This window comes from Pleuronectes platessa, chromosome 1, assembly GCF_947347685.1.
Source record: "Pleuronectes platessa chromosome 1, fPlePla1.1, whole genome shotgun sequence".
Lineage (NCBI taxonomy): Eukaryota > Metazoa > Chordata > Actinopteri > Pleuronectiformes > Pleuronectidae > Pleuronectes > Pleuronectes platessa.
Window position 1 is genome coordinate 3699078 of NC_070626.1, and position 27336 is coordinate 3726413.

At 42.5% G+C, this 27336-nt stretch overlaps 2 protein-coding genes across 3 annotated transcripts in view; one reads left to right on the plus strand and one right to left on the minus strand.

Annotated features, from left to right (window-relative positions):
* The window catches only part of arnt2 (aryl-hydrocarbon receptor nuclear translocator 2), a 53179-nt gene extending 49227 nt beyond the window's left edge, over nt 1–3952 (minus strand). The window contains exon 1 of one of the 2 annotated variants that reach the window (XM_053422124.1): nt 3610–3952. In XM_053422124.1, coding sequence (XP_053278099.1) covers nt 3610–3640 — 31 coding nt within the window. In that variant the 5' untranslated portion in view covers nt 3641–3952. The remainder of the gene's footprint in view (nt 1–3609) is intronic. The other variant, XM_053422118.1, reaches the window with a different exon arrangement.
* Nucleotides 3953–22875: 18923 nt separating this feature from the next.
* On the plus strand, nt 22876–23058 carry LOC128439776 (cortexin domain-containing 1 protein-like). Its single transcript, XM_053422179.1, has one exon. The coding sequence runs from the start codon at nt 22876–22878 to the stop codon at nt 23056–23058; it is 183 nt and encodes a 60-aa protein (XP_053278154.1).
* The last annotated feature ends 4278 nt before the right edge of the window (nt 23059–27336 follow it).

Genomic DNA, 27336 nt, shown 5'->3' on the forward strand with positions numbered 1-27336 from the left:
TTCTGCCAAGTGCTCTTCTATTTGGTCCATATTCGTTCTTCTAAATCTTCCGTGATTTCTGCCAGTATTATGGGACATGAAACCGGAAACTAGACTCCGAACGGGTTGTAGTAGGCAGACCAATCACAAGCCTTGCGGGCTGCGTGAGGCTCGCGTTGCTTTGTCGTATAGTTAGAAAAATTGGGCGATGCATGTAAGAAGAGATACATAAGCACGTAAGGGGCCCGGAAGGGCTCTTGCGCTTGCGGACCGTGAAAACGCAGAAGCATGCACCGGCCTTAAGGATAACTACCAAAAAAACATCCTGTTAACATCCCCCCCGTATTACAATACAAAGGGCCCATTCTAGGCTAAATAAAACTTTAGATGAAACACACCCATGAGAACATCACTAGGATTATTTTGTAAAAAAAATTATGTCAATAGATCCCTTTCAACTAAATCGTATACACTGGACCTTTATGTTAAATATAATGTTACTGGGTGTATATGGTAATATCTTTGCCTGTTAACCATGTTATATGTATGTGTATATGTACATAGTTCAAGAATCAGAATCTGTGTTGTGATTCAGTCTGGTTGGTAACGGCTGTGTAGGAACTAGGCACTGTATTTCGGGACCCAAACCTAATGATGATGCTAAAGTTGAAGCCTGGAGCACCAGAGCCAACATTCCTCCAGCTGCCTATAACCACTTTCAAGTTTTCTTTTATGTGACATGTAGTCGTTCACAAGTCTGGGTTTAACTCTGCCATATATACATTATTCAAACAGCCAAGAGCTAAAAAGCCCTGAGGTCAAATGCATTAATACGCCTGTTGGCAGAGCACGGTGAATGTTGCGTACTTTCTCCTTTTCAATCACCGCTCTCCCTCAAACAAGGTTATTCTCTTTCTTTCTTTCTCTCCTTCCCTACACCATCATGTTCCCTCACCACCAGCTCTACCATACAGCGATCATTCAAAACGGACAATTAATACTCCAAAAGGAATCCACACATAAGCATATAAACCTCCCTTCCTATTTTTCTGTCTATTTAGTATTTTATTAGTTTTTTTGCTGCCGACTACTCAGCCCAGGTACAATAATATCAAATCATTCCAAGCAAATTATAATTTTAGTTTGGTATTGATGCAGATTAGTCAATTAAATAAAATATTTGGTACAGAAATACCAAAAAATTTGAGTCTTAGTAGAAAACACTAGAAAAAGACCATCACAATTTCCCATAACATGCGTCTATATGGCTTAGTCTAAAGGGTTCTCAGTTTACTGTGATATAAAGAGACAAGTCCAACAAAACCCCAGGAAGAATCAGATTATGTTCTGTATTTCTGGATGGAATTAATTATTCAAGGCAAGATTTTCTGTTGACTGAATAATAGCATTAAAAAAAATAATTCTAAAATTTTTATCAGGAAGTATCTGAACAAACAATAAGCAAGAAAAATAATCCAACCATGTATTTTCTGCTGGCTTTTAGCACTTTTAGTTATCTATACAATCTGCAGTTTTCTCTGTATGTTCATGAACCGGAATTATCTTTATCCACTCTAAACACGCAACTCTCATTCAATCATTTCACTCGTCATGTTCCACGTGCTCTTACACCAATTGGATCTGGGTGACAGCCAGCTGGAGATAATCCTGAAGTGACATAGCATTCCCACTACCCACTGGTATCTGGTCTGAGGTCAACCCACCTGACCGTACTGTCGTTCCAGGGGAAACATTAAGTCTCATCACAGATCAGCGAGCTAACTTTGTCCTCCTCTGGCTACAGCAGCAACAGCAGCAGCATTAGGCATGACTTAATTCTAACTGGGTGTCATCACCGGTTAGAGGAGTTGCACGTAGCTCTCCCTGCACGCTTCCTCTAAAGATCTGAGAGGGTTATATTACACGCCCAGGATAACAATTAAGGCAAAGAGTTTGTCCTTGGCCTAGAAGGGTTTGGTGCTGCTTCCAAAAGATATTAGACTGTCATCTGCAAAGACTGACAGACCCCCTTATCTTGAAACAAGAGAGAAAGGAAGGGTTTTGTTTCGTCTTCTCAGAGGTCCCTTCTGCTATCTCTTCATTGTTCATTCAAACAACACCTCATCTCAACAATCTGTATGCAGCCAAGGTGCTAATAACCAGCGAATTCTTTATTTATATTCCCTTTTCATTTACATTGCCAATGAAGCGGCACAGCGCGTGAGGTAGAGTATGGTTGACCTGTTTTCATACAGAGGTCTTGGGAACTCAGGGACTCTTTCCTCTGCACAGGAGCAATTACTTTGCCACTCTTTCCCAATTTGGACTGATCCTTTTGTTGTTATTCTCGTTGGCTAAACACTAACTAATACTATCGATGATAATGGGGGAAAAACAGGTTTAAGGCATGCTCACAGACAGTGACATACGAGGAACTTTTTTGTACTATTACTGATTTGTTATTTGTATATTGTATTGCCTTGGCAGTTCGTATTTAAATGGTTAACTATATTTTCTGAATATATAGTGATTATGAAGCTCATCAATCAAACTAATGATAGAACGATGGTTACAAAATATATGATGGACATGTTGTACTGTATCTACGCTGTCTAATCTGGAGACAAGAGACATAAAAAAGTGCATAAATCTCATCACCATAAAGCCAAATCACCACCAGCAGCCACACCAGGCCAGACTCTATTCAAACATTTGGCAATTTACACTCATTGTTCACCAGGGAGCCCACACAGCAGAAAAGAGCCCTACATATGAATAGGTTCATAAAAAATAGTAATGCAAGTAAATCGGCATAAACCGCGAAGGACCAAGGGATAAACATTTAAATTCAGTCCAAACTAAGAATAACTGCTTCACACAATTGAACTGGTCCCCTCGGGGTGAAGGACTCATGCTACAGCAGGAGCATGGATTCGGAAAGTTTGGATGATTTAAACACTCGTTGTTTGAGTGACAGTGGCTGGAATGCCGAATTGGAAAATTACTTTGACGGAATAGTAAGATGTTTGTTATGTTATATCCAGACAACACCTCTAGCCAGTGGAACGAGACAAATCACAGTAGTGGATTTTTTTCCAATGCACTTTGGCGATCGGCTCTGTCCCCGTGAGCCACGCAGGGCGAAGTCATCCAGTGTTGAATGGTTTCTATGAAATGAGGAATCAACAGGCGATGAAGATGTTCGGACGGTCTTCTTCCCTGCAGGACAACAGACGTGTCCGGGGTAACACGTCACATATGGAGGGCGATGCGGAGAAGCAACAATATGCTAAATAACCTTTTGTATCAGCGAGTGGGGGAAGCAACGCGTTAGCCTAGCTTCGCACAGAACAACAGCGGCACACACATCACAGAAAGGGGCACAGGCGCATGTAGAAAAAAACCAGCAGGTCGTTTGGACACCGGGCCCCGAGAGTAGTGGAGAACAGCCGTGTTGTCAGCGGTTCAGTGGGGGAAGGGGGATGGATGCTTGAGCCAGGCTTCGACGGCCTGTCGCCGCTTTAGCCCTCGACAGCAGCGGTCTAAACAAAACCCTGCTTCCTTACTAACCCCTCGATTCTAGTCAAATGTTCTGCCTCTTCGGCACCGACAGATCGGGCAGCGACTTACCGGACGGGTTGACCGCGGCGGGAGTTGCCATGTTGCCTCTCCGGAGGAAGAAAATAGCAGAACGGCCGCGATGGAGATGACGCACAATACTGGTGGAGAGCCCCCGTGTGAGAGCGTCTAAAGTCCGCGGGATTGGCACGCGAGGCTCGGTCCTACCGCCTCACATCCGCTAACGCACTGTGAAAAAATGAGCAGGATTAAAAAACACAGCGAAATCCCGTTTCTGTGTGGAAAACACACACATGCACACACGCATAACAATGTATGTTTATGGAGATTTTCCCCCGGACCAGACTTAATAAAATGCAAGATGTCTGAATGGTAGCACCGCGAGATTTTAGGGCTGCTTGAATAAATTAATGTTACACAGTGCGACTGGTGCGGTTATGGATGTAATGAAGGCTTGTGGCGCTTTGAGAGTAATGGCCCACTGGGCTAAAAGTTGACCTGCCTCGTTGTTAGGGTGAAGATGTACCTTTTTGAATACTTTTTATTAAAAGCAGAGGACCAGCTGGTTCCCCCCCCCATGATGAACCACTGGAGCTGTGTGGGTCAGGGCTAGGGTTGCCAATTGGTTAACCGCCCTTGAAAAACGGAATCGTCCCGTATTTAGAAACAAAAGCACCCGTCCCGTAATGAGCTGAAAAGGGACGCTCTTTGTCCCGTATTACTGTGAGATTAAAAAAATGGTCAAAATTATGACTAAATCTATTTTAACTTTCGTTGACAAGAAGAGACGAACATGTTGGTGGTTGACTAAGTCACAACAATTTTTTAAAACATCATCGTATAAGGCCGTCATGACGTACCAGGAGCGGGCGAGTGTGTGTGTGTGTGTGTGTGTGCTCCCAGATAGCGCATCGGTCCCGGGGCTCCGCCCCCCGCCCCGCTCAGAGACACAAACTTATTCATTATTCGTGTGCAGGTCGCTCCCAGCCACACATACAAACACACTCACAAGACTACGACGTTGCAATTACAACTTTATTAACATCACACACACTGTATCAGCAAACAAACACAACCATGGACAAGTTTCTGATTCGTAAAAGTCAGGCAACCGATGCGCCAGTTGCGAAGAAGCCAAAGCTTTGCAAATATGACGAGAGCTATTTGCAGTTGTGTTTCACCGTCACTGGCACGACTGAGCAACGTCCTCAGTGTGTTTTGTGTGCCGAGGTGCTGGCAAATGATATCAAAGCTCAAGCGGGTTCGTCAAGCCAAAGAGGAGGCCTTCAAGAGTCGGGACAGGATCCTGTTCAATCAGGCCAGAAACACACTAAGGAGATCAGAGTGGCAAAGAGGAACTACTCTGAGAAGCTGAAAAACAGGTTTTCAGCTAACGACCCTGCATCAGTGTGGAGAGCCTGCAGGACATCACCAACTACAGGAAAACCTCCCCCCGCCCCACGGAGAACCCTAAACTGGCTGAGGATCTGAATGTGTTCTACTGCAGGTTTGATCACCCCACATTAACACCTCTCAACCGCTCCAACTCAGACTTCAAACATTCATCTGCACACCCTGTTATCACCTCCCCCCTCCCCCCCACCAGCACTGACGGTCCTTGAAGAGGATGTGTGCCAGCTCTTTCAGAGACAGAAGACATGGAAGGCACCAGGCCCAGACGGTGTGTCACCCTCCTGTCTGAAAGCCTGCGCAGATCAGCTGGCTCCCATCTTCACACGGATCTTCAACAGATCTTTGGAGCTGTGTGAAGTCCCCTCCTGCTTCAAACGCTCCACCATCATCCCAGTCCCTATGGAACACTGCATCACCGGACTGAATGACTACAGACCCGTCGCCCTGACGTCTGTGGTCATGAAGTAATTTGAAAGACTGGTGTTGACCCATCTGAAGGACATCACAGGCCCCCTGCTGGACCCCATGCAGTTTGCCTACCGGGCAAACAGGTCAGTGGATGATGCAGTCAACACAGGGCTGCACTTCATCCTGCAACACCTCGACTCCCCAGGGACCTATGCAAGGATGCTGTTCGTGGACTTCAGCTCGGCGTTCAACACCATCATCCCAGAAGTCCTCCTCACCAAACTCATCCAGCTCACTGTGCCTGCCTCCACCCGTCAGTGGATCAAAAACTTCCTGATAGACAGGAAGCAGCAGGTGAGGCTGGGTGAAATAACATCCAGCACCCGGTCAGTCAGCACTGGTGCACCTCAGGGATGCGTGCTCTCCCCACTGCTCTTCTCCCTCTACACAAACGACTGCACCTCAGGAGACCCATCTGTTAAAATCCTCAAATTTGCAGACGACACATCAGTCATCGGCCTCATCCAGGATAATGATGAGTCTGCATATAGTCGGGAGGTTGAACAGCTGGTCCTGTGGTGCGGTCGCAACAACCTAGAGCTGAACACGCTTAAAACCATGGAGATGACAGTGGACTTCAGGAGGAGCCCCCCAGCACTGCACCCCCTCACCATACTGAACAGTACTGTGATGGCTGTGGAATCATTCAGGTTTCTGGGATCCACAATCTCCCGGAACCTGAAGTGGGAACCCAACATAAATACAGTCATCAAGAAGGCCCAGCAGAGGTTGTACTTCCTGCGCCAGCTTAGGAAGCACAACCTGCCTCAGGAGCTGCTGATCCTGTTTTACACTGCAGGCATCGAGTCTGTTCTCTGCACATCAATAACGGTCTGGTTTGGATCGGCCACCAAACTGGATAAGAACAGACTCCAAAGGACAGTCAGGTCTGCGGGAAAGATCATTGGTGCCAACCTGCCCACCATCCAGGACCTGTACAACTCCAGAGTCAGGAAACGGGCAGGAAAGATCACTGCAGACCCCTCACACACTGGACACAACCTTTTCCATCTCCTCCCCTCTGGGAGGCGCTACAGATCTCTGTTCACCAAAACCTCCAGACACAAAAACAGTTTCTTCCCCCTCGCCGTCTCACTTCTGAACAGCCAACCCACTGTGGCACTATGCAATAACTCTGGATCCTTATAATAACCAACAGTTACTCCCGAAATTATATTATATTTAATTATGTTTACTTACTTCACCATCACTGGATAATTGTAATATGCACACCTGCACTTCTTTTCTTAGACCGTCGCACTGTTCAGACTGTTTGTATTGTTTTGTTTTGCTTTGTTTTGTTTTGTTATGTTTGTTTTTGTGATGTGTATTCTGCGTAAGCACCTGAGAGCCACTTTACCGAGTCAAATTCCCTGTTTGTGCAAACTTACTTGGCCAATAAACCTGATTCTGATTCATCACCACCCACATCATCCTGAGGCGCACATCAATAAATATTTATTAAAAAAGTCATCGTTGCACATCCTGCGGCGCACATAAATAAAAAATATATTTACAAAAAAAAAATTAATTAACTGAAATTAATAAGAAAACTGTGCACGCTCATCCTGCTGCGCACATCTCCTGCAGCGCAGATGTGCGCACATCCTGCGGCACATCTGTGCCGACGCACATCCTGCGGAGTTCATCTCCTCGTGCGGCAAACGTTTTTTTTTAAAATCATAGGCGCAAATCTCCTGCAGTGCAGATGTGCACACATCCTGCGGCGCACATCCTGCTGCGCACATAAATAACAAATATATTTACAAAAGGGATATAAGAACTGGGGTTAATGAAAATGCAAGAGAATTCAAAACCAACACAAATTAGTCCTCCTTAAGTTTTACTCAACCTGAATCCCTGAAATTCAAGTACGTGTCCCTTCTGTATTTGCACATCCTCTCCTGCAGTGCACATCTCCTGCAGCACACATCCTTCGGTGCACATCTCCTGCAGAGCATATCATCATCACCGCACATCATCGTGCGGCGCACATCATCCTGCGGTGCATATCATCATCACCCACATCATCCTGGGCGCACATCATCCTGCGGCTCATATCATAATCACCCACATCATTGTGCAACGCACATCATCCTGCAGCACACATAACAGCCTTTTGATTAAATTTGATATTCTAACATTTAACAATACAGGACAAAATCGATTTATGTATGTAGGTCTAGATACAGCATTAAAGTCATGAAGTTATTTTGAGAAGTGATGTTCTATTTCAATGGCAAGATTAAAAAAAAAGAATCAACAGAAGATTACGGAAGCGTATTGCATTCACTTTTATTTTTAATTCTTTGGGCATTTGTCTCGGGATTTCCGAGAATTATCCCAGAATAACAGAATAATTTTTTTGTGAAGTGAATGTAATACGCTTCTGTAGAAGAAAGCTTATTTTAAGTTCTAAACATATTTAGGCAGTTTTTTTCTCACTTTCTGTACATCCTATAGTGACCATTACATTATGCAAATTAGGCGATGACGTCATTTAGCGACATCTAGCGACTTTAAGGACAGCCAATAGCTACTTTCCTTACTGAGAAGTTGGCAACACTGACAGTGAGATCAGAGCTTGTTCACGTGAAGCAGCCGCTTTTTGAGACGAATTGGCTGCGAATTGGCTGCTTTTTAACAGTGGAAACAGTGAAAACAGAGTTTCTCTGGTCTCAGCTGCTCAGAGATCAGTGCCGCAGCTTCTTGATCAGAGCAGAAGCTGCAGTTGGTTTCTACCGAGCTTCAGTTTCTGTGTTCGCCTCCAGTCTGACCTGCTCTCACTTTTTCTTTTCACATTCACCAACAAAAATATATACGATTGCATGTATGTTGTTTTTATTTATTTCAAAATAGGGTACTTCTTATTTCATACATTTCAAATATGGGGAGGACTCAAATAGCCCTACATAGGACTGTGTTTAATTTATTTCAAAGTAGGCCAATACTTGCCTGTGTATTTTCTTCTCCTCTTCATAAGCGTTTGGTGTTTTGCTTTGTTGGAACTGGTAAAAATAGCAATAAAATGTCAACAATTTTCTTTTTTGTCGTTCTATAATTTCATAAATGCAGGGCAAAATGGCTCTTTTGATAGTAAAGGTTGCCGACCCCTGCTATAGACCTATGCTAGGTGGGATATCTAAGGGACAACCTAAGTACTGCCAGCTAGACTAAAACTAAGAAGGATAAAAATGACTAAATTTGACTAAAACTAATATGCATTTTCGTCTAAAGACTAAGACTAAATCAAAAATAGCTGCCAAAATTAACACTGCTTTATATGAACATTTACGGTAAACTTGTTCCCAGGCAATGTCCTGCTCTGGGATCAATGAGCTGACAGCATATTCACACACGAGTACGATGATACAGAATACGCTCATCCCATTGGTGGAGGAGGTACTGCTGCTCACAGAGAAGATAGTGGAAGATAAGTAAGTATAAGGAGAAGATAGTAGAAGACAACAAAGCAGCATGGGTGACAGTGACACTGCTTTAGAAAGAAATACAAGTGGAAAAAGCACGTCCCACAATGAACTCAATCAATCAATCAAATTGTATTTGTATAGCCCATATTCACAAATTACAATTCGTCTCATTATGGCTTTAACATGGTGTGACATCCTCTGTCCTTAAACCTCAGCAAGAGTAAGGAAAAACTACTAAAAACCCCTTTAACAGGGTAAAAATACATAGAAACCTCAGAGAGAGCCACATGTGAACTGAATTGTAAACTGGCTAAATAATAATAATAAAACTTTTATGTTATGTTTACAAGCAAAACAGATGAGTGGAGAGGAGAGTAGAAAAGAGAGGATAGATGACTAGAGAGGAGAGAGGAGAGGAGGTTAGTGTAGGATCAATCAAAACCAATTTGCTAAACCTGTTGCTATTATAACTTGTCTATTGTCTTCATAGATCTATAGCAATGCATATATCTCTGTTCATTGTTTGAAAAATAATACAATAAAACATTAAACATTGTGGGCCCTAATATGTTAGCGGTCTTGTGTCTGAAGTCTGATGTATACATGCAATTTTAAAGATATTTATGAATATTTTATATAATTTTATATACTTATGTAATTGTATTTTATTTTATAAAATATAAAAAATAATAATATATAAAGTCAGGGTTTCCCCCAGAAAACTTGCTAAGCCTGGTGGTAGGGCCGCTAGAGAAGCCGACCGGCGGCCGACCGTGTTTTTGTAAAAAAAAAAATGTTAAAAGTTGACAGGAATTTTGAAATTATGACAATTGTTCTTGTAAGACATTTATTAACAATACTTATTAAGATTGCATAATACAGTTTACAAACACAACAAATTATAAATAAAATAAAAATAAATATTATCAATTCGTTTTCAAGTAAAATCTAAGTGAATCTAAAAAAACAAGCCATTTCTGGTCACATTTAAAAGTAAAATATATTAAAAAATAAAAAAGTGCAAACATGGCCAAGGGGGAACAGGGAACTCAGGGCCTGAAGAGGTATGCTGTGTGACCTCTTTTACTTCTTGCAGAGGGAGCAGGTTGGATCACTGCAAGTGATCCGTCTCGGCTTCTGAAAGAACTCCTCCAGAGCCTTACTGTAGTCAAGAGCAGCCACAGAGGGACCATTTATTTTTATACGGAGTCAGGCAGTTAGGCTTTTCCCCTGCAGCCTGTTCCTGAGGTCTTTGGGTTAAACTTTCGGTTAAATCCGCTACTTCGATGTTTCCCATCGCACTAACATCCGACGTGCTTATATCCGACATGCTAACATCCGACGTGCTAACATCCGACGCGCTAACATCCGCGCTAACTAGCTCTGGCTCTGCCTCATCATCGAGCCGCGGCTCGGTCGGCTCGATGATGAGGCAGAGCCAGAGCTAGTTAGCGCGGTTTCAACCGTATCACCAGATGCGATTAAAAGCGCAATGCCGTCTTGGGTATCATGTTTCTGGTGCATAACATTTTTTTTTTTTTTTTATAAATAAACAAGCGACGCTTAGCCTGGCGGGGGGGGGGGAGAAAAGCCTGGCGGCCCGCCAGGCCTATAAAGCACTGCAGGAAACCCTGTAAAGTTGTATACAATACACCTAAATATGTTTATATTATCAAGCACGCATTAGACTTAAAATACAGTATTAAACTTTGTTTTAATTAACAAAATACATTCAAATTCATCTCGTGTTAATAAGTTGTGCGATTTTGGTCCCCCCCAATGTTCACTTCATGACAAAGGCCTTGGTGTGGACCCACACCAAGGCCCAGTGTTCATATCAGACTATAGCCCAGCTGTTCTATAAGACATAGATAGGTTACACTTTACAATGACTGTACATAACAGTATGAGTTATAAATGGTGGTAGTCCAATAAATGGTTATTTGTAAATTGTCTATTAACCATCGATATAGGAATTAAACCCTCACCAACTCTCCAATAGTGAGGCACTGTAAAAAACAGATCTATACAAACATCATACAACTTAATAAAACCCGAAGTTATAGATGTCCTCCCTGATGAATATAACTGAATATATTATAATCTATTTATTGCTAGAAATACAGAACATAATGATGCATTTCAAATGTGTTCATTCCACTCAGATCTATTATCCACAAGGAAACAAGAACAAGTAAATGGTCTGTATTTATGTAGCACTTTTCTAGTCTTGATGACAACTCAAAGCGCTTTACAGTACAGTGTACACTGTGTGTTCACTGAAGAAATAATGATGATTAGCCTCACTGTGAGGAGGAGAATATGGAAAACATGGAGGATGTGCAGATATGTTATCTGGATGCTTTGCTGCATTTTGCACAAGGAGCAATAAAATCTGTGGCTGGTACAAGGAAATGAGATTACCTAGACTTTCTGTTGTGACAAACTGCAAGGTGTCAAAGAGCTCTGTCTCAGTCGTAATCCATAGCGGCTACAACTGGATAATGACATAAATCATACCACGTAAAAAAGAGCCAAGAATAGATGAGAAAGAAAACACTGGTCCATTCTCCATTAACCTACTATAAGACTTAATCTCTGACTGAACACCTAAGGAACAAGCTGAAACGTGTAGTTGGGAAAAATCTGTCGGTTTCAGCAAACGTGAGAAATAAATGTTTTTGTAATTGCAGGTATCAGGATCACCATTTGTGCAGCAGTGTGTTTTAATCTAGTTAAGTGAACATGTTAATGTTACAGGTTAAATAAAGAGTTATTTGCTAGACTCCCTATATCTCCACCAATTTGTAATGTTCAGCTTCACCTCATTACTGGTGCTAATCACTCTTTAGGGCAAAATGTGATCTGATCTGTTCCATTCCTGGTTCTCTCTATTTTCTGTGTTCTCTTTTTTGTTTGACAGTGACAATAAGCAACTGAAGTTTGCCAAAGAGCATGTCAGGATTTATGAAGCGGTTGAACCCAGAAGCAGAGTATTAACAGAAAGTGTCATTGGTGAATGTCTTAACAGGAAAATAACTGCAAACGCAGGAACAACAAACACAAAAGTAAAAACTGAAAAAAACAAAGGGGAAAACACTGGAGGCTTACACAGTCTATGCAGAGGACGGGAGCTCAGGAGACCAGGCATAGAAAAGGCACAGGGAATCACGACAAACAGGACAGGACATAACAACGATGATCCAACAAGGACAAAGGGGAGCACAATGACTTATACACACACAGGGAAGGCAGGGGCAATTGGACACAGGTGGAACACATGAGGACTGGTGCAGACAATCACAGACAGGAAGTGAAGCAAGAAAACACACTAGGAACAGAAACTACAAAATAAAACAGGAAACAGAACACAGGTTGTGAAAAATAAGCCCAAGAATAAACATGAAACACAAGTTAATAATAATTAAACAGAAAACACTCTTAATAAAGAGGCGGAAAAACACAAAACCATGACAGAGCAGCTTGATGCTCCACAAGAGTGCTGGGGAGAGGTCTCTGGATTAATGAAACTAATGTTGGATTGTTTAGGAGGAACCTGCAGCTCCATATGGTACAAACAGGGCACTTTACCGATATGAAAGAATCAGAGGGAGCATCAAGATTCTGAGCATGAACAAATTGCAGATGTCAAGGGGAAAAATGAATTCCCAAGTATATCATTGTCTGTTGCAGGATAATATCAGAGCAACTCTCTGTGGCTAAACGACATTGGTGAAGCAGCAGGCCAATGACCTCTAAAATCATAATAATCTAGTATAGAAGGACTTCAAACTAAGAAATCCAATTGGAGTCCAGAACTTGACCCGACAGTGACACAATGGAATGAGGTCAGGAGAGATGTTCACATCAGACTTTATAAAATACTGCTTTAGTTGGAACAGATCTGTTTGAAAAATGGTCTAGAATTTCTATTAACTGTTGTGCAGGTATTGTGGCCAGGCCAAGGTCCGAGATCGGCCAGCTCAGATGCTACCAGAACGTTTTAGTTCAAAAGTGATGGGGAAGTGTCTCCGTGCATAGTGAATAAGTGACGTCGATATAGTCCGTGCTCTGGGTTAGGAGAGGTCTCGTCTTGGTCGGAGGTTTGTTGGATGGGCACCTGCCCTCTGCAGTCGCCATCTGAGGTATGTGTGTCGCCGCCAGGTATGTCAAGTTGTCCACTAAAAGGCAGTTGTCCCCAGGCACCTGTGTGAAGTGTCAGTCTTTCCTTATAACTCTGCTCTACACCTAATGCTAGCCCTAAATCCCCAAATAAATAAATTAACAAACAAAGCTCCTAATAGATCTTAACATTGTGACTATTGAAAAAGTTGAACAACATTCACATGGGGCGTTTTACAGCCAAGATATCTGCATCCACCCCATTTCTTCGGGTTATCCAGGGTATTAATGACCTCCCTCTCCCCAGCAATGTTTTCCAGATCCTCCAGGGGCAACCTGAAGTGTTCCCAGATCAGAAAAATTCAAGCAAGTTCTCCTCCATATTACACGTGACCCAGCAGCTTTGTTCCAAGCTCTGTTTGGATGTCCATGCTCTTTTCAGCCACTTGTATCTTCAGTCTTATTGTGTCAGTCACCACCCAGATATCATAAGCGTATATCGACTAAATTAAAAGTTTTGCCTCATGGATAATTTTCCCATTCACAACAAGATACTTCACATGGCCTCACACATGGAGGTCCCGACTCCTGATTGTCACAGTCTCCGACTTTGTTGGTAATTTAGAGGTCAATAATCCAGAGTAACCACAACAGACTATTTGACAACAGAGACAATGTCAGGGTTTACTTTTGAATGTATATCTGTGCTTTGATAGGTCTCCCATTCAAGGAAGTAAGCGTTGTCCTTGTCTTTCAATAGAATGTTAACAATAAAAAAGGACAAAACCAACAACCCACTACTTTTTTTCCTAAATTTCCTAATTATTTGTGATCTCCAAAGCCCGCCTATGGGACTTAGCAACAATTCTAGTCATTCCTGCTGAAAAAAGGTGACAGATACTATCCATTATTTTAAAGCAAAATAATTCTCCATTACTTCAACAAGGAAATTTATCTGGATATAATGGGAATTTAGCAGATTATCACACAGTTGGAGCCTTTTTGAGTATTTCCACCATCCAAAATAAAGTACAATGTGTGCTCATGGTAATGAAGGCAGATGTGACAGAGTACAACAGTGTGAATCACTGATGTGTTTTTAATTGGTTTGGACGAAAGTGAAGCTCTATGGCACAGATACATCAGGCTCTGGATAAACACAATAAAGACAGTCGCATCAATTCATTGTTAATCGTGGTCTTTTTTATGTGATTTGTTGACGACAAGAAAACTATAGAATATGTTATGGGCCGAGACAATTTTATATAAATCGGTTGCCAAACACTCTGCTGCATCTATCTAGTGCACAAACAGGCAGCGGCACCCACAGGGAGTGAGAGTGTAGAAGGAGCAAGGAAATGTGCAGCAGTCTGCTCAGCTCAGTTTTCAGGGCTCAGTGTGCAGAGAGGGGTTGCAGCAGCCAGCAGTGACTCTTTACCCCGGCTCTCCACCCATCTGCCACCTTCCTCTAATCTGCCTTCCTTCTATCCGCATTCCCATTGAATTGCCAGCCACCCTCCCTCCTTTTCGGAGTGGTTCCTCCGTGCCGATGGGGAGCTTTCCTACCTTCAACAAACCGTTCAGGATGTGAGAAAAGCAGGTAAGAAGCCCTCACACTCTTTTCTCTGGCTGGATCTATTTCTTCCTCTTTAGCCTACACAGGCAACAGTTACTTAATTGTCAGAGTGTTTGTGGGAGGATTTTCTGGAAGATATCTTGGCTTGATGAGCGTGTTGAATGTTCAGATAAATTTTGAGGTTATTCTAATTGTGCGTGCTACGTCATTTTATCTATAGTTCTGTTGGAAACACCTCCTCTTTAAAAGGTCTTGCCTAGCAGAGGCGAGCCAGATTTTCACTATCTGGCCTTTGTGATTTCTCCGGGCATACCATGGAGCCCGTCTGACCTGTGAAATTTCTGTGTAATAAATTCTGTTATGCTGCAAGTTCTGGGTCCGCGTCTCCTCTCTTCAAACACCGACTTCGACAAGACACTGCTGCTTGAAAGATACGGCACAACATTCCCTCAACCCTGACCCAGACAGCATGATGCTACCACCACTACGCTTCTCTATTTGGATCGTATTTGGTAGATTATGAGTGGTTCAAGGTTTCCTCCAGACATGATGCTTTAAAATGGATACTAAAACAGCTTGGTCTTGGTTCCATGAGAACAGAGGATCTTGTTCCTCAGTGGAGTGCGGCAGTGATGGTTGTCCTTCTGGAAGTTTGTCTCATCTCCCTTTCTGGAGCTCAGCCAATGTGATCTTCTTGGTCACCTCTCTTACCGATTGCACTGTTCAGTTATCAATGATGTGAGTGCAGTCACATATTTCCCCATTTCACAGGAATGTCAGCATAGTTAGTTGGTGTGTAGCATGGCAGATAATGACTGTTTTCCAGTTTGATTGAGATGAGATGGTGAGATGACAAATGAATGATGACAACTGACACGTAGAGAGTAAGTTTACAACCAATTTCCATCAGAGAGGGCAGCTAAAGACTGCTTTGTTGATGGGGTATTTGCAGCATCAGGGCATCAAAGTATCTTTATATGACTCAAAGGCCCAACCTGCGGGTAAAGTCTTGAGAATTGGCAGTTTGCCTTTCACACATGCAGCACATAGTGGGAGGTTCTCTGCACAGACTCATGTTCTCATATCAAATTCTTCTTACTTTCTACAGATGTTATTGAGGCCAGGCGGAGAAAGTCCGTTCACACATTTACACATTCTCCTGTGGAGAAAACATGGAGGATCTGTGGAGCTCAGTGCATGTCTGAAAGCACCTATAGAAATGACACTTCCATGTCCAGAGCATGTGACTGGTTTGGTATATTAAGACGGTTTGGTTTAATCTACAGAGTTTGTGATATATGAGAACCAATATTGCCAGTGAGCAAATACATAATTTTTGCAATGGGCCAAAGTTCTGCAAATCCAACAATAAATGTAAATGTTTTTTGAAAAACTTGACCCGTGCATGTGGGACATACACTATTTAAAAGCTACAGACACATCAACAATGGATTTGAGAAGTAATTTCTTTTTCAACTGTGGATTGTTCCAATATTTAATTAGGTGCATAGAAATAAGTCACTATCCAGAGGCAAATGGAAGACTTGCATTTCAAAATATTAAACTTAAATATTATAGAGCAGGGCTGATACAGAGTCCAATGAGACAGACTGAAAGTAGTAAATTACTGTTGAAAAAGTATGTATGTGATCCTTTCCTACTTTGAAATGTACTGAATGTATTGAAAAATAATTATTTGATGTTACAGCTGATCTAATTAGATCTAAATAGAGTCTCCTATTGACAGCTATTGGTCATTGCATGTAATGGTTGTGATGCAGATGATGAAAATTCTGTATATGCTGTATGATTGATCACTAGTACACTGATCATCTGTGGTTTTTAACCTTTTAGGCCCATCACAGGTGATGGCCTTAGTTCAGGACTGTTCAGTTCAATCAAACATATCATTTTCATATGCAGATTGTGTCACTTTAGGAACTATTAAAGTTCTAAGAAGTTCAAATTAACCTGTACATTACAAGAGCACAATATTCAGTGTGCAAGGCTATATCCTCCTCAGATGCTTAGCAGATATAATGTTTACCATGTTCATATTTTTTATGTTGACCGCAAGATGTGAATGTTGTCAGTTTGAAGTGAAAGAAATTATGAAGCAATCAGTTGTCATTATTCATTCTTATTCATCCACATTCATAGATTTAATATGCTTACTGCAGTAATAGACAAAATAGCAAACATTCTGTTTTGCATTAGTGCTGCATCTGAATGGTGATTTGCAGGTGGGGGAATTTGAATGTGTAATAAATGTGAGTTCATGGATTTTGGAAAAAGTAGAAGTGGAAATGCTTTCTTTGGGTTCAGTGTGTAAGATTTATTAGCAGAAATGGAACATAAAATGAATACACAGCATATGCACACATTGAAAATATTCACTTTTATATCCATAACCCTTTCGCTCTGACCCACACAGCCACACATCTAATAACTCTACATTTCTCAAACTGTAACACGTCAACAGTGCCACTTCCACCATACATTACACACAGCGACACAGGCGTTGCTAGCACATCTAGACCATGCGCCGTCTGTGTGTACTCACCCGGAAAGTATGTTGCATCAGGCCCGCTCTCTCATGTTCACACTTGTTGAACTTATTTGGCAAAACCCCTGTCCGAAACAAATAGCCCACCATGACTACTTTTCTTACCTATAAAAGGGGAAAACGAAATAAATGAAGTGGACACGATGTTGCTGGCTTCAAGTCCAAAGTGTAATGAAGAAGCCACAAACAACAGGCTCCACTCTGCTGTCCAAGGAAAACCAGTCCGATCACAACCTAATCTCTAGGTCAAAGCAATAGATTGCAGATGTCATTGATGATTCAACCTTTGTAAATAAACATTCGAAAATGATAGGCATTTTCCCAATTCATTTTCACAAAATAAAGGAAATTTAAGTTTCTTTCTCACAAATTTCAACATTCAATGCACGGTGCTCGATTACAGATGCATTATATTGGCAGTTAGTGGTCACGCGAAGAGGATAGGGAGATAACTTCTAATGTTGCTTACCTTAGCGTCATCAAGTGTTTTGGCCTTGTAATCAATGAGACAGGCTGAACTTGTGCACGCTATGGCTAGGTCCTCTCAACCAAGGCCGCCATAGCCACATACCCTTTTTAGTTCTTATGAGAACTGAATAGGATTGGAAGCTCCTCTCCAGGGTCTCCTTGGATCAGGACTGCTCCCAGGCCAACTGCAGATGCATCCACCTGTACCAGAAATCTTCTGTTAAAGTTTGGACTCTTGAGGACTGGTGAAGAACAGAGAGAGGCTTTCAAACTCCTGAAGGCTGTTTCACAGTCATCTGACCATGACACCGGGTTAATTAGGTATTTACTGGTCAAAACTGTGAGTCGGGCCACAATGGTTAGAAACTGGGACACAAACCGCCTGTCCCAGCCAACCAATCCGAGGAATGATCGTACTTCAATTTAGGTACGAGGCCTTTTGCATTTATTCCAGGACCAGCGACAGGTGATGGATATGCTCCTCCCAGGTGTTGCTGAAGATGACCACATCATCAAGGTAAGCTGAGCTGCAATAATCACAACCCTGGAGGACTCTGTCCATTAGTCTTGGGAAGGTGGCTGGTGCTCCATGTAATCCAAACGGCACCACTGTAAACTACAAAAATACAGTTGGTGTTCTGTTGGTATTGAGTTCCTCGTCATGAACACAAGGGCAATCAGGTCTCGCTGTGAGGGATATTTGCTCAGAGCTGTTGTGCAACCCGCCAAGCTACGTTCCTCTTTAGCCAAAACCCAGCTGAGAGACGCAGAGCCGGAGAGAGGGCGAGCCGAACACGGCTGCCTCCTTAAATAGGGCGTGGTAGAGCGCCCCGCAGCCGCAGGGAGGGCGCACGCATCTGGCTACATGCACAGTAGAGCGGCAGGGAGGGTGCACTTATCTGGCTTCACATATGTGGAGTGATCCATCCTTCTTAAATACTATAACCACTGGACTGCACCACTCTGACTGGAAAGACTCAATCACTCCGACTTTAAGTATCTCCAACATTCCTGCTACAGTCTTTGCCCCAACTGTTGTGGGACACGGTATGGATGCTGGCGAATTGATCGTCCATTCTTTAAGCGAATGAAATGCTCGACAAGGCGGAGGAACTTCTTTGAAGACCTAGAGGAGCTGTGCAGCATACTCCTCTTAAATATGTGCCAGTGAAGGCCTGGTAGTTTCAGTTAAGACTTCCGGGCTCATCTCCTCTTCTTCCTCTATTTCCACCTCTTACCAATAGAACCCTCCCTGGAGCCTGGACTGGACGCTCCTTCCACTCCTTCAGTAGGAACACATGATACTTCTGTTTCGCCTTTTTTTTCTGGGTGGTGAACCTCATAGGTGACAGGTCCCACCTTCCGGCTGATGGTGTAGGGGCCTTGCCACTTTGCCAAGAGATTTTTTGTTTGAGGAAGGAAGAGGTACCAGCATCTTTAGTCCAGGCTGGAACTCCCGGTGTCAAGCCTGTTGGTCATACCAGGTCTTTTGGCTCTTTCGAGCCTCACGCAGACTAACTTCAGCCTCCTCTTTGTATCTAGACAATCGTTCTCTCATTTCCAGCACATGCACCACCCCTCTGTCACTTGGAGTGGAGGAAGGAGCCTCCCAGCCTTTCCTGAGCAGGTCCAATGGTCCCTGCATGTCCCAGCTATATAGTAGCTCAAATGGGGAGAAACCTGCCTGGGGAACTTCTCGATAGGCAAAAAGTAGGAATGGCAGCCATCGGTCCCAGTCCCTGACAATGTCATTCAGAAACCTCTGTAGCATCCTCTTCAGTATCTGATTAAAGCTTTCCACCAGCCCATCTGTCTGTGGATGGTAGAGTATGGTACTAATTGCAGAGATGCCGAGTTGCTTGTGAAAGAGCTGCATCAGCTGAATTGGTCCCCTGGTCTGTCAAGATCTCATCTGGAATTACAACTCTGGAAAACATTTGTACCATCGCATTCCAAACTGCGGGAGCAGTTATAGCGCGAAGGGGAAAGGCCTTTAGCAAATGTCTGGCTAAAGGCCTAATTATAGTCCTGCGACTGCAACCGCGGAAGGCCACGCAGCTGCATCGACGGACTCGTTTTGGTTTATGCTTCACTCACGTGTTGCGCATGTTGCAACGCAATTCACCGCCAGAACACTAGGCGGAGTAACGTTTTGTTTCGAAAACAAAACACACAAAGAAGAGACGTCTTCTTCTTCGTCGAATCTTTATTTACATCGCCACTCCGGCTCCTAATAGCCTATTTCTGGCGGACAAATCCTCCAGTCAGTGACGGGTTATACAAGTGGTCATACTTTAGGATCTCTTCTGCCAAGTGCTCTTCTATTTGTTCCATATTCGTTCTTCTAAATCTTCCGTGATTTCCGCGTATTGTGGGGCATGAAACCGGAAACTAGACTCCGGACGGGATGTAGTAAGTAGACCAATCACAAGCCTTGCGGGCTGCGTGAGGCTCGCGTCGTTTTGTCGTGTAGTTAGAAAAATTGGCGGACGCACGCAAGCCCGCAGAGGGCACGAAAGGGGCGTGTTGCGTGTCTTGCGTGCATGCGTGCGTCCGTGCAACACGAGTATAATTCGGCCTTTAGTCACACAACACTAAAATATATTCATGGCCACCACTGCTTTTCACAAGGGGGCCCACAATATCCATGGCAATTCTGTGGAAAGGAGTGGTTATAGAAGGAAGTGTCCGCAGAAAATCTAGATCAGATTTTTGGCTAGTACATGTTTTTTGACAGGTTGGACATATGGCACAATATGTCTGGGTGTCTGTGTACATTGATGGCCAATAAAAGTGTCTTGTGCCAACCGAGGTGTCCACCCCTTGGAAGTGTGTGTGCTAGGTGCATAATAAGTGCTTTACAACTAACAGGTATTCCCAAACGGCTAAGGTTATCATCTACAGCATACAACACCCCTGTATCAACAATGACAATCTTTTTTTTTACCCACACAGTTTACACTTGTCTTTTCTACCAACTTAGCAAACAATGGTTTCAATGTTTCATCTTGTCTCTGCTGAACAGAAATATTCTCAGGCACTTCCCACAGTTTATCACTCCAAAAACTCTAAATTGCAGGTTTCATTGGCTTTCCTCTTTCTCCTTGTCGATTCGTTGTCTAAGTGTCGTGATTTCCTGTGCTTCTTCTCCTGTGCTTTTTGTTTTGCCCTCATCTCCTGAGCTCCCGTCCTCTGCTTCTCTTCGTCTCCCTCCATTGTTTTCCCCTGTGGGCCTTTAAGGCCGGCGCATGCTTCTGCGTTTTCAGGGACACATAAGCGCAAGAGCCCCTTGTGTGCTTGCGTACCCCTTCTTGCGTGCATCGCCCAATTTTTCTAACTATACGACAAAGCTACGCAAGCCCCACGCAGCGTGCAAGGCTGTGATTGGTCCGCTTATTACATCCTTTCCGGAGTCACATTTCCGGTTTCATGCACCATAATACCGGCAGAAACAACGGAAGAAAAGGGGAGGACTCAAATACCTTGGAGTGTTCTTGGGACAATTGGGACAACGTCCTAGAAATCCTCCACCTTCTCTCCTGACAGAGGTTCAACTGGTTTAAATAGATTTTTTTCGGGGCAGGATGCACTGGATCCCTTCCTTTTCATTCATATGGAGTAGGGGTCGCAGGGCCTGGTCCCTCTGGCCAGCAGGGGCGCTGCCTTCCGCCTCCAGTTCCCTATAGGTTGCTAACTGGGCCAAGCTGTACTCTGTGGAGACCTTTATCACAGTACATCCTGCAACATTTTTACAGTCTGGGTCTATTTTAGCCTGTATTTAATGAACGATAACAAGGTAATTGTATCATCTCTTCCTGGTATTTACAAACGTGTTTTTACAGTCGGGAACCTTTTAAAAAAAGAGAGAAGGCAGCAGAGGGTTTCCCTGCACTGTTTTAGATCATCCCGCTAGGCAGAAGTCACTCTGTCCAGAGTGCTGTGAGCTGCAGGAGTCTCCACGCTGGGCCAGGTGGTGCAGCTGGTCGGGCCTCAGCTGGAGACATCTTTTGCAATTGGTGCACATAAGCTAGTCTTTGATAAAAGTCTGTGAATGTGATCTCTGAGCTTTAACTTGAGTGGTATCTGTTTTTCTTACTTAATAAAAAATAGTTTTAATCCTATCTGAACCAGGTCTTCAGGTTGTTATTTCTTCTGTATATCCCAATCATGTGAACATGATATCTCAAGTACACCTTTCTTTAAAATTGGTACAAATAATCATCTAAATTCAAGCTCATCTGATTATAATTTGGAGGTCAAAGGTCAAAGCACGTTCCTGCTTAGACTCACAAATTAACCGATTTTGGATGGTCCAAGGTTAAAGGTAAAAGATCATACCTAGAACCGCACTGTCCAGTAGCTTACGGAGTAATCCTGCTATCTAACAGACAGACAAACAAACTCAGATGAAAACATAACCTCCTTAGAGGAGGTAACAACATTTTGACTCTGACCAGGATCATAATGCAATATCACTGGCCTTGTAACACCTGGTATTAACATCTGTCCTGAGAGGTCCAATCACAAGTGTATTCAAACCTGGCATTAAATCCGTCCTGAATGTGTCTCGTGTGACCACTTGGGATTGGATCTAAATTCCCCGCTCTAGGGTTAGGGTTAGACCAAACAATGTTGTTTATAGCCAGCGTTTGTTCGATGCAGTGTGTGTCTGTGTGTGTGTGTGTACACGAGCGAGCGAAAGACGGAATATAGAGACAGATCAGGAGAGTCTGAATTAATCTTGTGGAGATTTGAAGAAAGATTTGATCAATTAAAGGAAAGTGTTGAACATTACGTGGTTATCAGAATTGATATCGTGCCGGTGGTAACAAAAATCAACGAGAAGAGAACATATATGTTTGATTCATAATGAAACTGCAGCAGCTCAGAGGACGTCAGCTGAGAATGCAGTCCTTCATATTCTAAAAGAATGTGGACACATGTTGCCCGGACCCCCTCTGAATGTGTTCCGGCGTGATGGATTGTATTCCAATCTGAATGCGTTCCCATCTGTACTTAGAGCTGCTGAACCACATGTTGATACCAGGGGTGTATGTGACAACTGGAAAAATTAAGCTGTTGATGTGAATGTAGCCTCCGGGAATTTGAGCAGCACGTTGTGACTTAAATCCCCTGTTCTCTCAAATCTCTCTGACTTCTGTGTGACTTAACAATTCCCTCTTCTTCTTCTCTCTGTGCATCTCTAGTTGGGGCTTCAGGATGACAGCAGGATGTGTGGGTGTGTCTGAGGACAGCAGCAGACAACATCCGTCATGGAGGTGGAAGGCACAGTGGAACCAGCCTTCGTGGATGTAGACCAGGGCCTGACTCTGGCCTGCATTGCCTTCCTCTGCCTACTGCTTATGGCCATGATCATCCGCTGTGCCAAGGTGATCATGGACCCCTACAGTGCAATCCCCACCTCCACATGGGAGGAACAGCACCTGGACGACTGAAATACTCATATACATATTCATACCATGTATATGTGTTTTCCTCCAGGAAACCAAACAAGAAAAAGATTGTTCTTCAAGGTTTTTGTAGTGAGGCTGTGAATCAGAATGAAACCTTGGTGACTCCACAAACTATTTCATACCCAAAAGGCAAAAGCAAGCCAAAAATCAAAACTAATTGAATTAGCTTTTATAGGGAAATTTGTATCATTTTAAATGATGAAGAAGCACATAAGACTGTACTTCCTCTGTTCAAAAGTAATTTTCCTTGAATACAAATTCAAAAATGTATACATATACGAGTGTGTTGAAGTTGATTTTAATTATTTTGTTCCTTTAAAAAAGGTTCAGTATGGTACTTAGACATTTTGCAGTGGTAAATGTAGAGAAAACCTCTATGGTACTTCACAGAACTATCCCTTCACAAAGTAGAGAATAGCATACAAAAAAAAGGCCTGGGCATGAGTCACACTCACAAGAAATGTCCATAAGGAGATAATTCTGGGTTTCTGTCTGCCGACTTAGCCATTGAAAGAGTGACAATATTGTAACTACAGAGTAAAGAACATAAAATTGGCTTTTTAGCTCTTCTACGTACCTAGAGGTGTCTTCAGTAGCCCTGGGCCTGCTTTACATTCCTGTCGGAATAACAAAAACAATCCCTAATGGCAAGTGGACGCCAGCCTCAGCTGACTGTGCATTCCCTTTATGTCTTGAGAAATCAGCACACGAAGAAGAGAAGTGGAACAACCTGACCCCACAGTTGTTAACTAATACACCGTAATCAGGCTTTGGTTTTATAACTTCCACAAGACTGGATTATGAAATAAAAAAAATGTAATGTTCCACATAGAGAAACGTACCATGTCAAAATCTATTGTCTGTAATTGTTGGCCTCACCTATTGTTCTAACTGAAACCATAATTCCAGGTCATTACAACTTGTATCCCTGTAGTTTTGTCAAATACTGTGTAAGAACATAATGCCACATTGTGGGTGACTAATTAAGTGATAGTGCATCATTTCTCCTCACCTTGTAAGATGAGGTATCCACAAATTCACTATCAAGGCCACAATCACTCACATTCAGTGTTGTCATTACATAATGACAAAAACTGCACAGACAAAGGAAAAATAGTTTAAAATACAGTAGGTATCAGCAAATTCTGGATGTAAATGGCTTTACAAAACACAAGCTAAAACCTTTGGAACAGTCCTCACATTGCCCTGACCTGAACATCGTTGAAAACTGTGTGTACAACTCAGACATCCTGTACATACATGAAACCTAAATATATTTCAGAGCTTGAAATGATCTAATAGGAAGCATAGAAAGACTCTTAGAAGACTCATAGAAAGCTGAAATAAAAAGTGTTCGCCAGCTGTGACATCTACCAAGCGAGGCCATTACTAAATATGGGCAGTAGGGTTGGTGCCATTCTTTAAACATCTTATCACTTAAAAAAAAAAAAGCTCACTGTCCAAACTTTTATTTAAAAATAAAATAAAATTTTTCAGGAGACACAGTTTTCACTAATGCAGTCAACTTACCTCTGAATTTCCAGCTGCCATCATGGTCAGAGACTGCACAGACACTGAACATTAATTAAGATGTTCCTATAAAACTGCCGACTGAGTAAACAGCTGAAAAGTGAAACATAAAAGAAACTATGTCAGCACTACAAGCCAGGTATTGATCCACTAATGAAGTCCAAAAATGCTATATGCACAATGGGAAGTGTAGGATCCTGGGTTTTGGGAGTATGACCCATGGAAGTGCACAATATCATAGTGTGTTTCTGCTGATTCAGTTATAATTTTTTTATGTGATTCTTACAAGTTCCTTAAGTCTATGGAATTAATAGATATCTGGAGTGTCCCTTTACCTCAAACAAGATGTCAGAAAGGAAGCCTTTGTCTATTTATTTGAAACCACTCACATGGAGTTGGGACTTTCTCGCAGGACTTGATTGACTTGCTTGAGATTCAGCTTCTGAGTATACGCACTAAGCATTAATGCTCAGACAATCTATTGCCATTTAGCCTTTACAGTAGCAGTCATGGTTGCTTATGTTTTATTTGCACAGCATGTCCTCTACTGTTGCTAAACAAAATGCAAACACACAGGCACACCAAGACACTGCTTGTGTTCACAAATCAATAATCTTGTTTGCTTTGCCTGTCTCAGCTATTAGTTTAGAGCAAGCTGAGGTATTCCTTTCCTTGTTGCACTTAAAGTTCCAGTGTGTAAGATTTAGGTGAGAGGGATCTATTAACAGAAATTGAAATTGTGGTAAATACTCTATATTTACATGGGGGGTCGTCTCGATGGAGGCCGCCATGTTTCTTGTAGTAGCCCAGACTTGACAAACTAAACGCCCTTTTGAGTTTTTATGAAAACTGAAGTTTACCAGAGGTTCTCTCTCATGTTTGGAAGGGGAGGATGAGGTGAGGGGTATTCATCTGCAGCATGACACTTCCCCACTTCATGTCACTAAGTTCTACACACTGCAACTTTAATTGAATCTGTCTTTGACTTATCTACCTGTACTAAAAGCATTTATCATCTATGAAATGATTGTCAGTTGCATGTTATGAAGTGCCTATGCTTACAGGCATCCACACATTCACCACAATGCTGAGTTCCACATTACTTTCACATGCTGGACATCAAGAGAGATGGTGGCAGGGAGTGTGAAAGTCAACAGTTTACTGACACGCTTGGCTTAAAAGCTGTTGAGTGGAGTTCAGCAATAGCACAGAGTGAGGGAGAAGAACATCCACTGAGCATTGCTGCACAGCGCAGTCTTTTATCCACACCACAGATTTTATGCTCCAGTTCTGTTTACGTTGCAGAGGCTCACATTTCTCTAAAGCCTGAAATACAATGTGAATGTACAAAATTGTCTATACATATAATAGAGTTAGAATCAAAATGTAATCAAATTCCTTTAACTTGCTGACTTTGCATATACAAAGAAACTAGTGCACCACTCAAACCCGGCCCTCAACGGGTTATCATTATCTCATATATCTCAGCTTATCATTGTTTTGCATGACCTCCATTTGGGGGTGAGGAAAAACACACGCCTAGTGAGGATGAAGCAGTGAATCAGAAAATAAAATATTCTAACTTCTTGGTGTAGTAAAATGATTAAGCAGAATAGAGTACAGTTACAAACCTGCATATGTGACTAAATTAAGAAACACAGCAGGAACTAAGACCACAATGGAGCCATAACTGAGCCATGCGTGCAGCCATGTTGTAAGTGTGAACCGGCTGGATTCAGTGGACGTGAGGCATAGTAGAAGCTAGTGCTGCTTCTGCAGACTTTGCTCAGAAAATAGCAGCATTTCTGCAACAAGTTGACTGACTGAGTCCGAAATTGTTTCACTCTTTGAGGGGCCTTACATCGAAAAAAGATTGGACAGCAGTGCAATAAAGATGATTGTGAATTATGTACCTGTCATTTTGTGTGCTTTATAAGTGACACATAAAGGAAAATAGGACCAAATCAGTTTAAAGATGTAATTGGGTCACACTAAAGGCCTGATGAAATATCATCCAGCGTTAATCCACGGGGGACCGTCTGCCAACCCCAAGGCCAATTTCATCACTGTCTGTCTGGCATAATAGGCTAAGTAGTAGAAAGATTGAATCTCTAGTGGAGCTCAGAGTCAAGGGTGTATCCTGCACATTCAACGACTCACAGGGCTTTGAAGGTCTTGTTCATGGTACACACCGTAAATTACAATAATGAGGTCGGAACTATATTGTTAGACTGTAAAACAGTGATTTAATTTGCTTTGGCTGTTAAATTATGTCCTATCTCTCTCCTGCCTTTCACCTTGGCTCAGTGCTGGCAGCCTCCTCTCTGCTCCTGCCCTGTTTCTAAGAAAAGGTCAGCCTTCCTCTCATGTTGAGCATACTATTGGGGGAGCAGGGCAACGTTAACCACATTCAGTATGCATCTAGCTGTGTGAGTGTTCCCTGCTAAAAGCTCTCTGGTATTTACATCTTGCTGCAGATTCTGCATGAGAGAGTATTTCAAATCAAATCCTGGTCTTATATGCTATCTCTTTGTTTGTATCAGGACAAACAGTTGTCACTTATTATACTGCCAGTGAATGTGAACATTTTATTTCTATATCTTTTTTTATTTTACTGTCACTGTTATAAGAAATAAATGAAGGGTTCAGGGAGAGAGCTATTTGGGAGGCCACAGAGAACTGAACTATTTATGGAGAAAAAAGCAACGTCTAAGGTTATAGCTAAAGTTT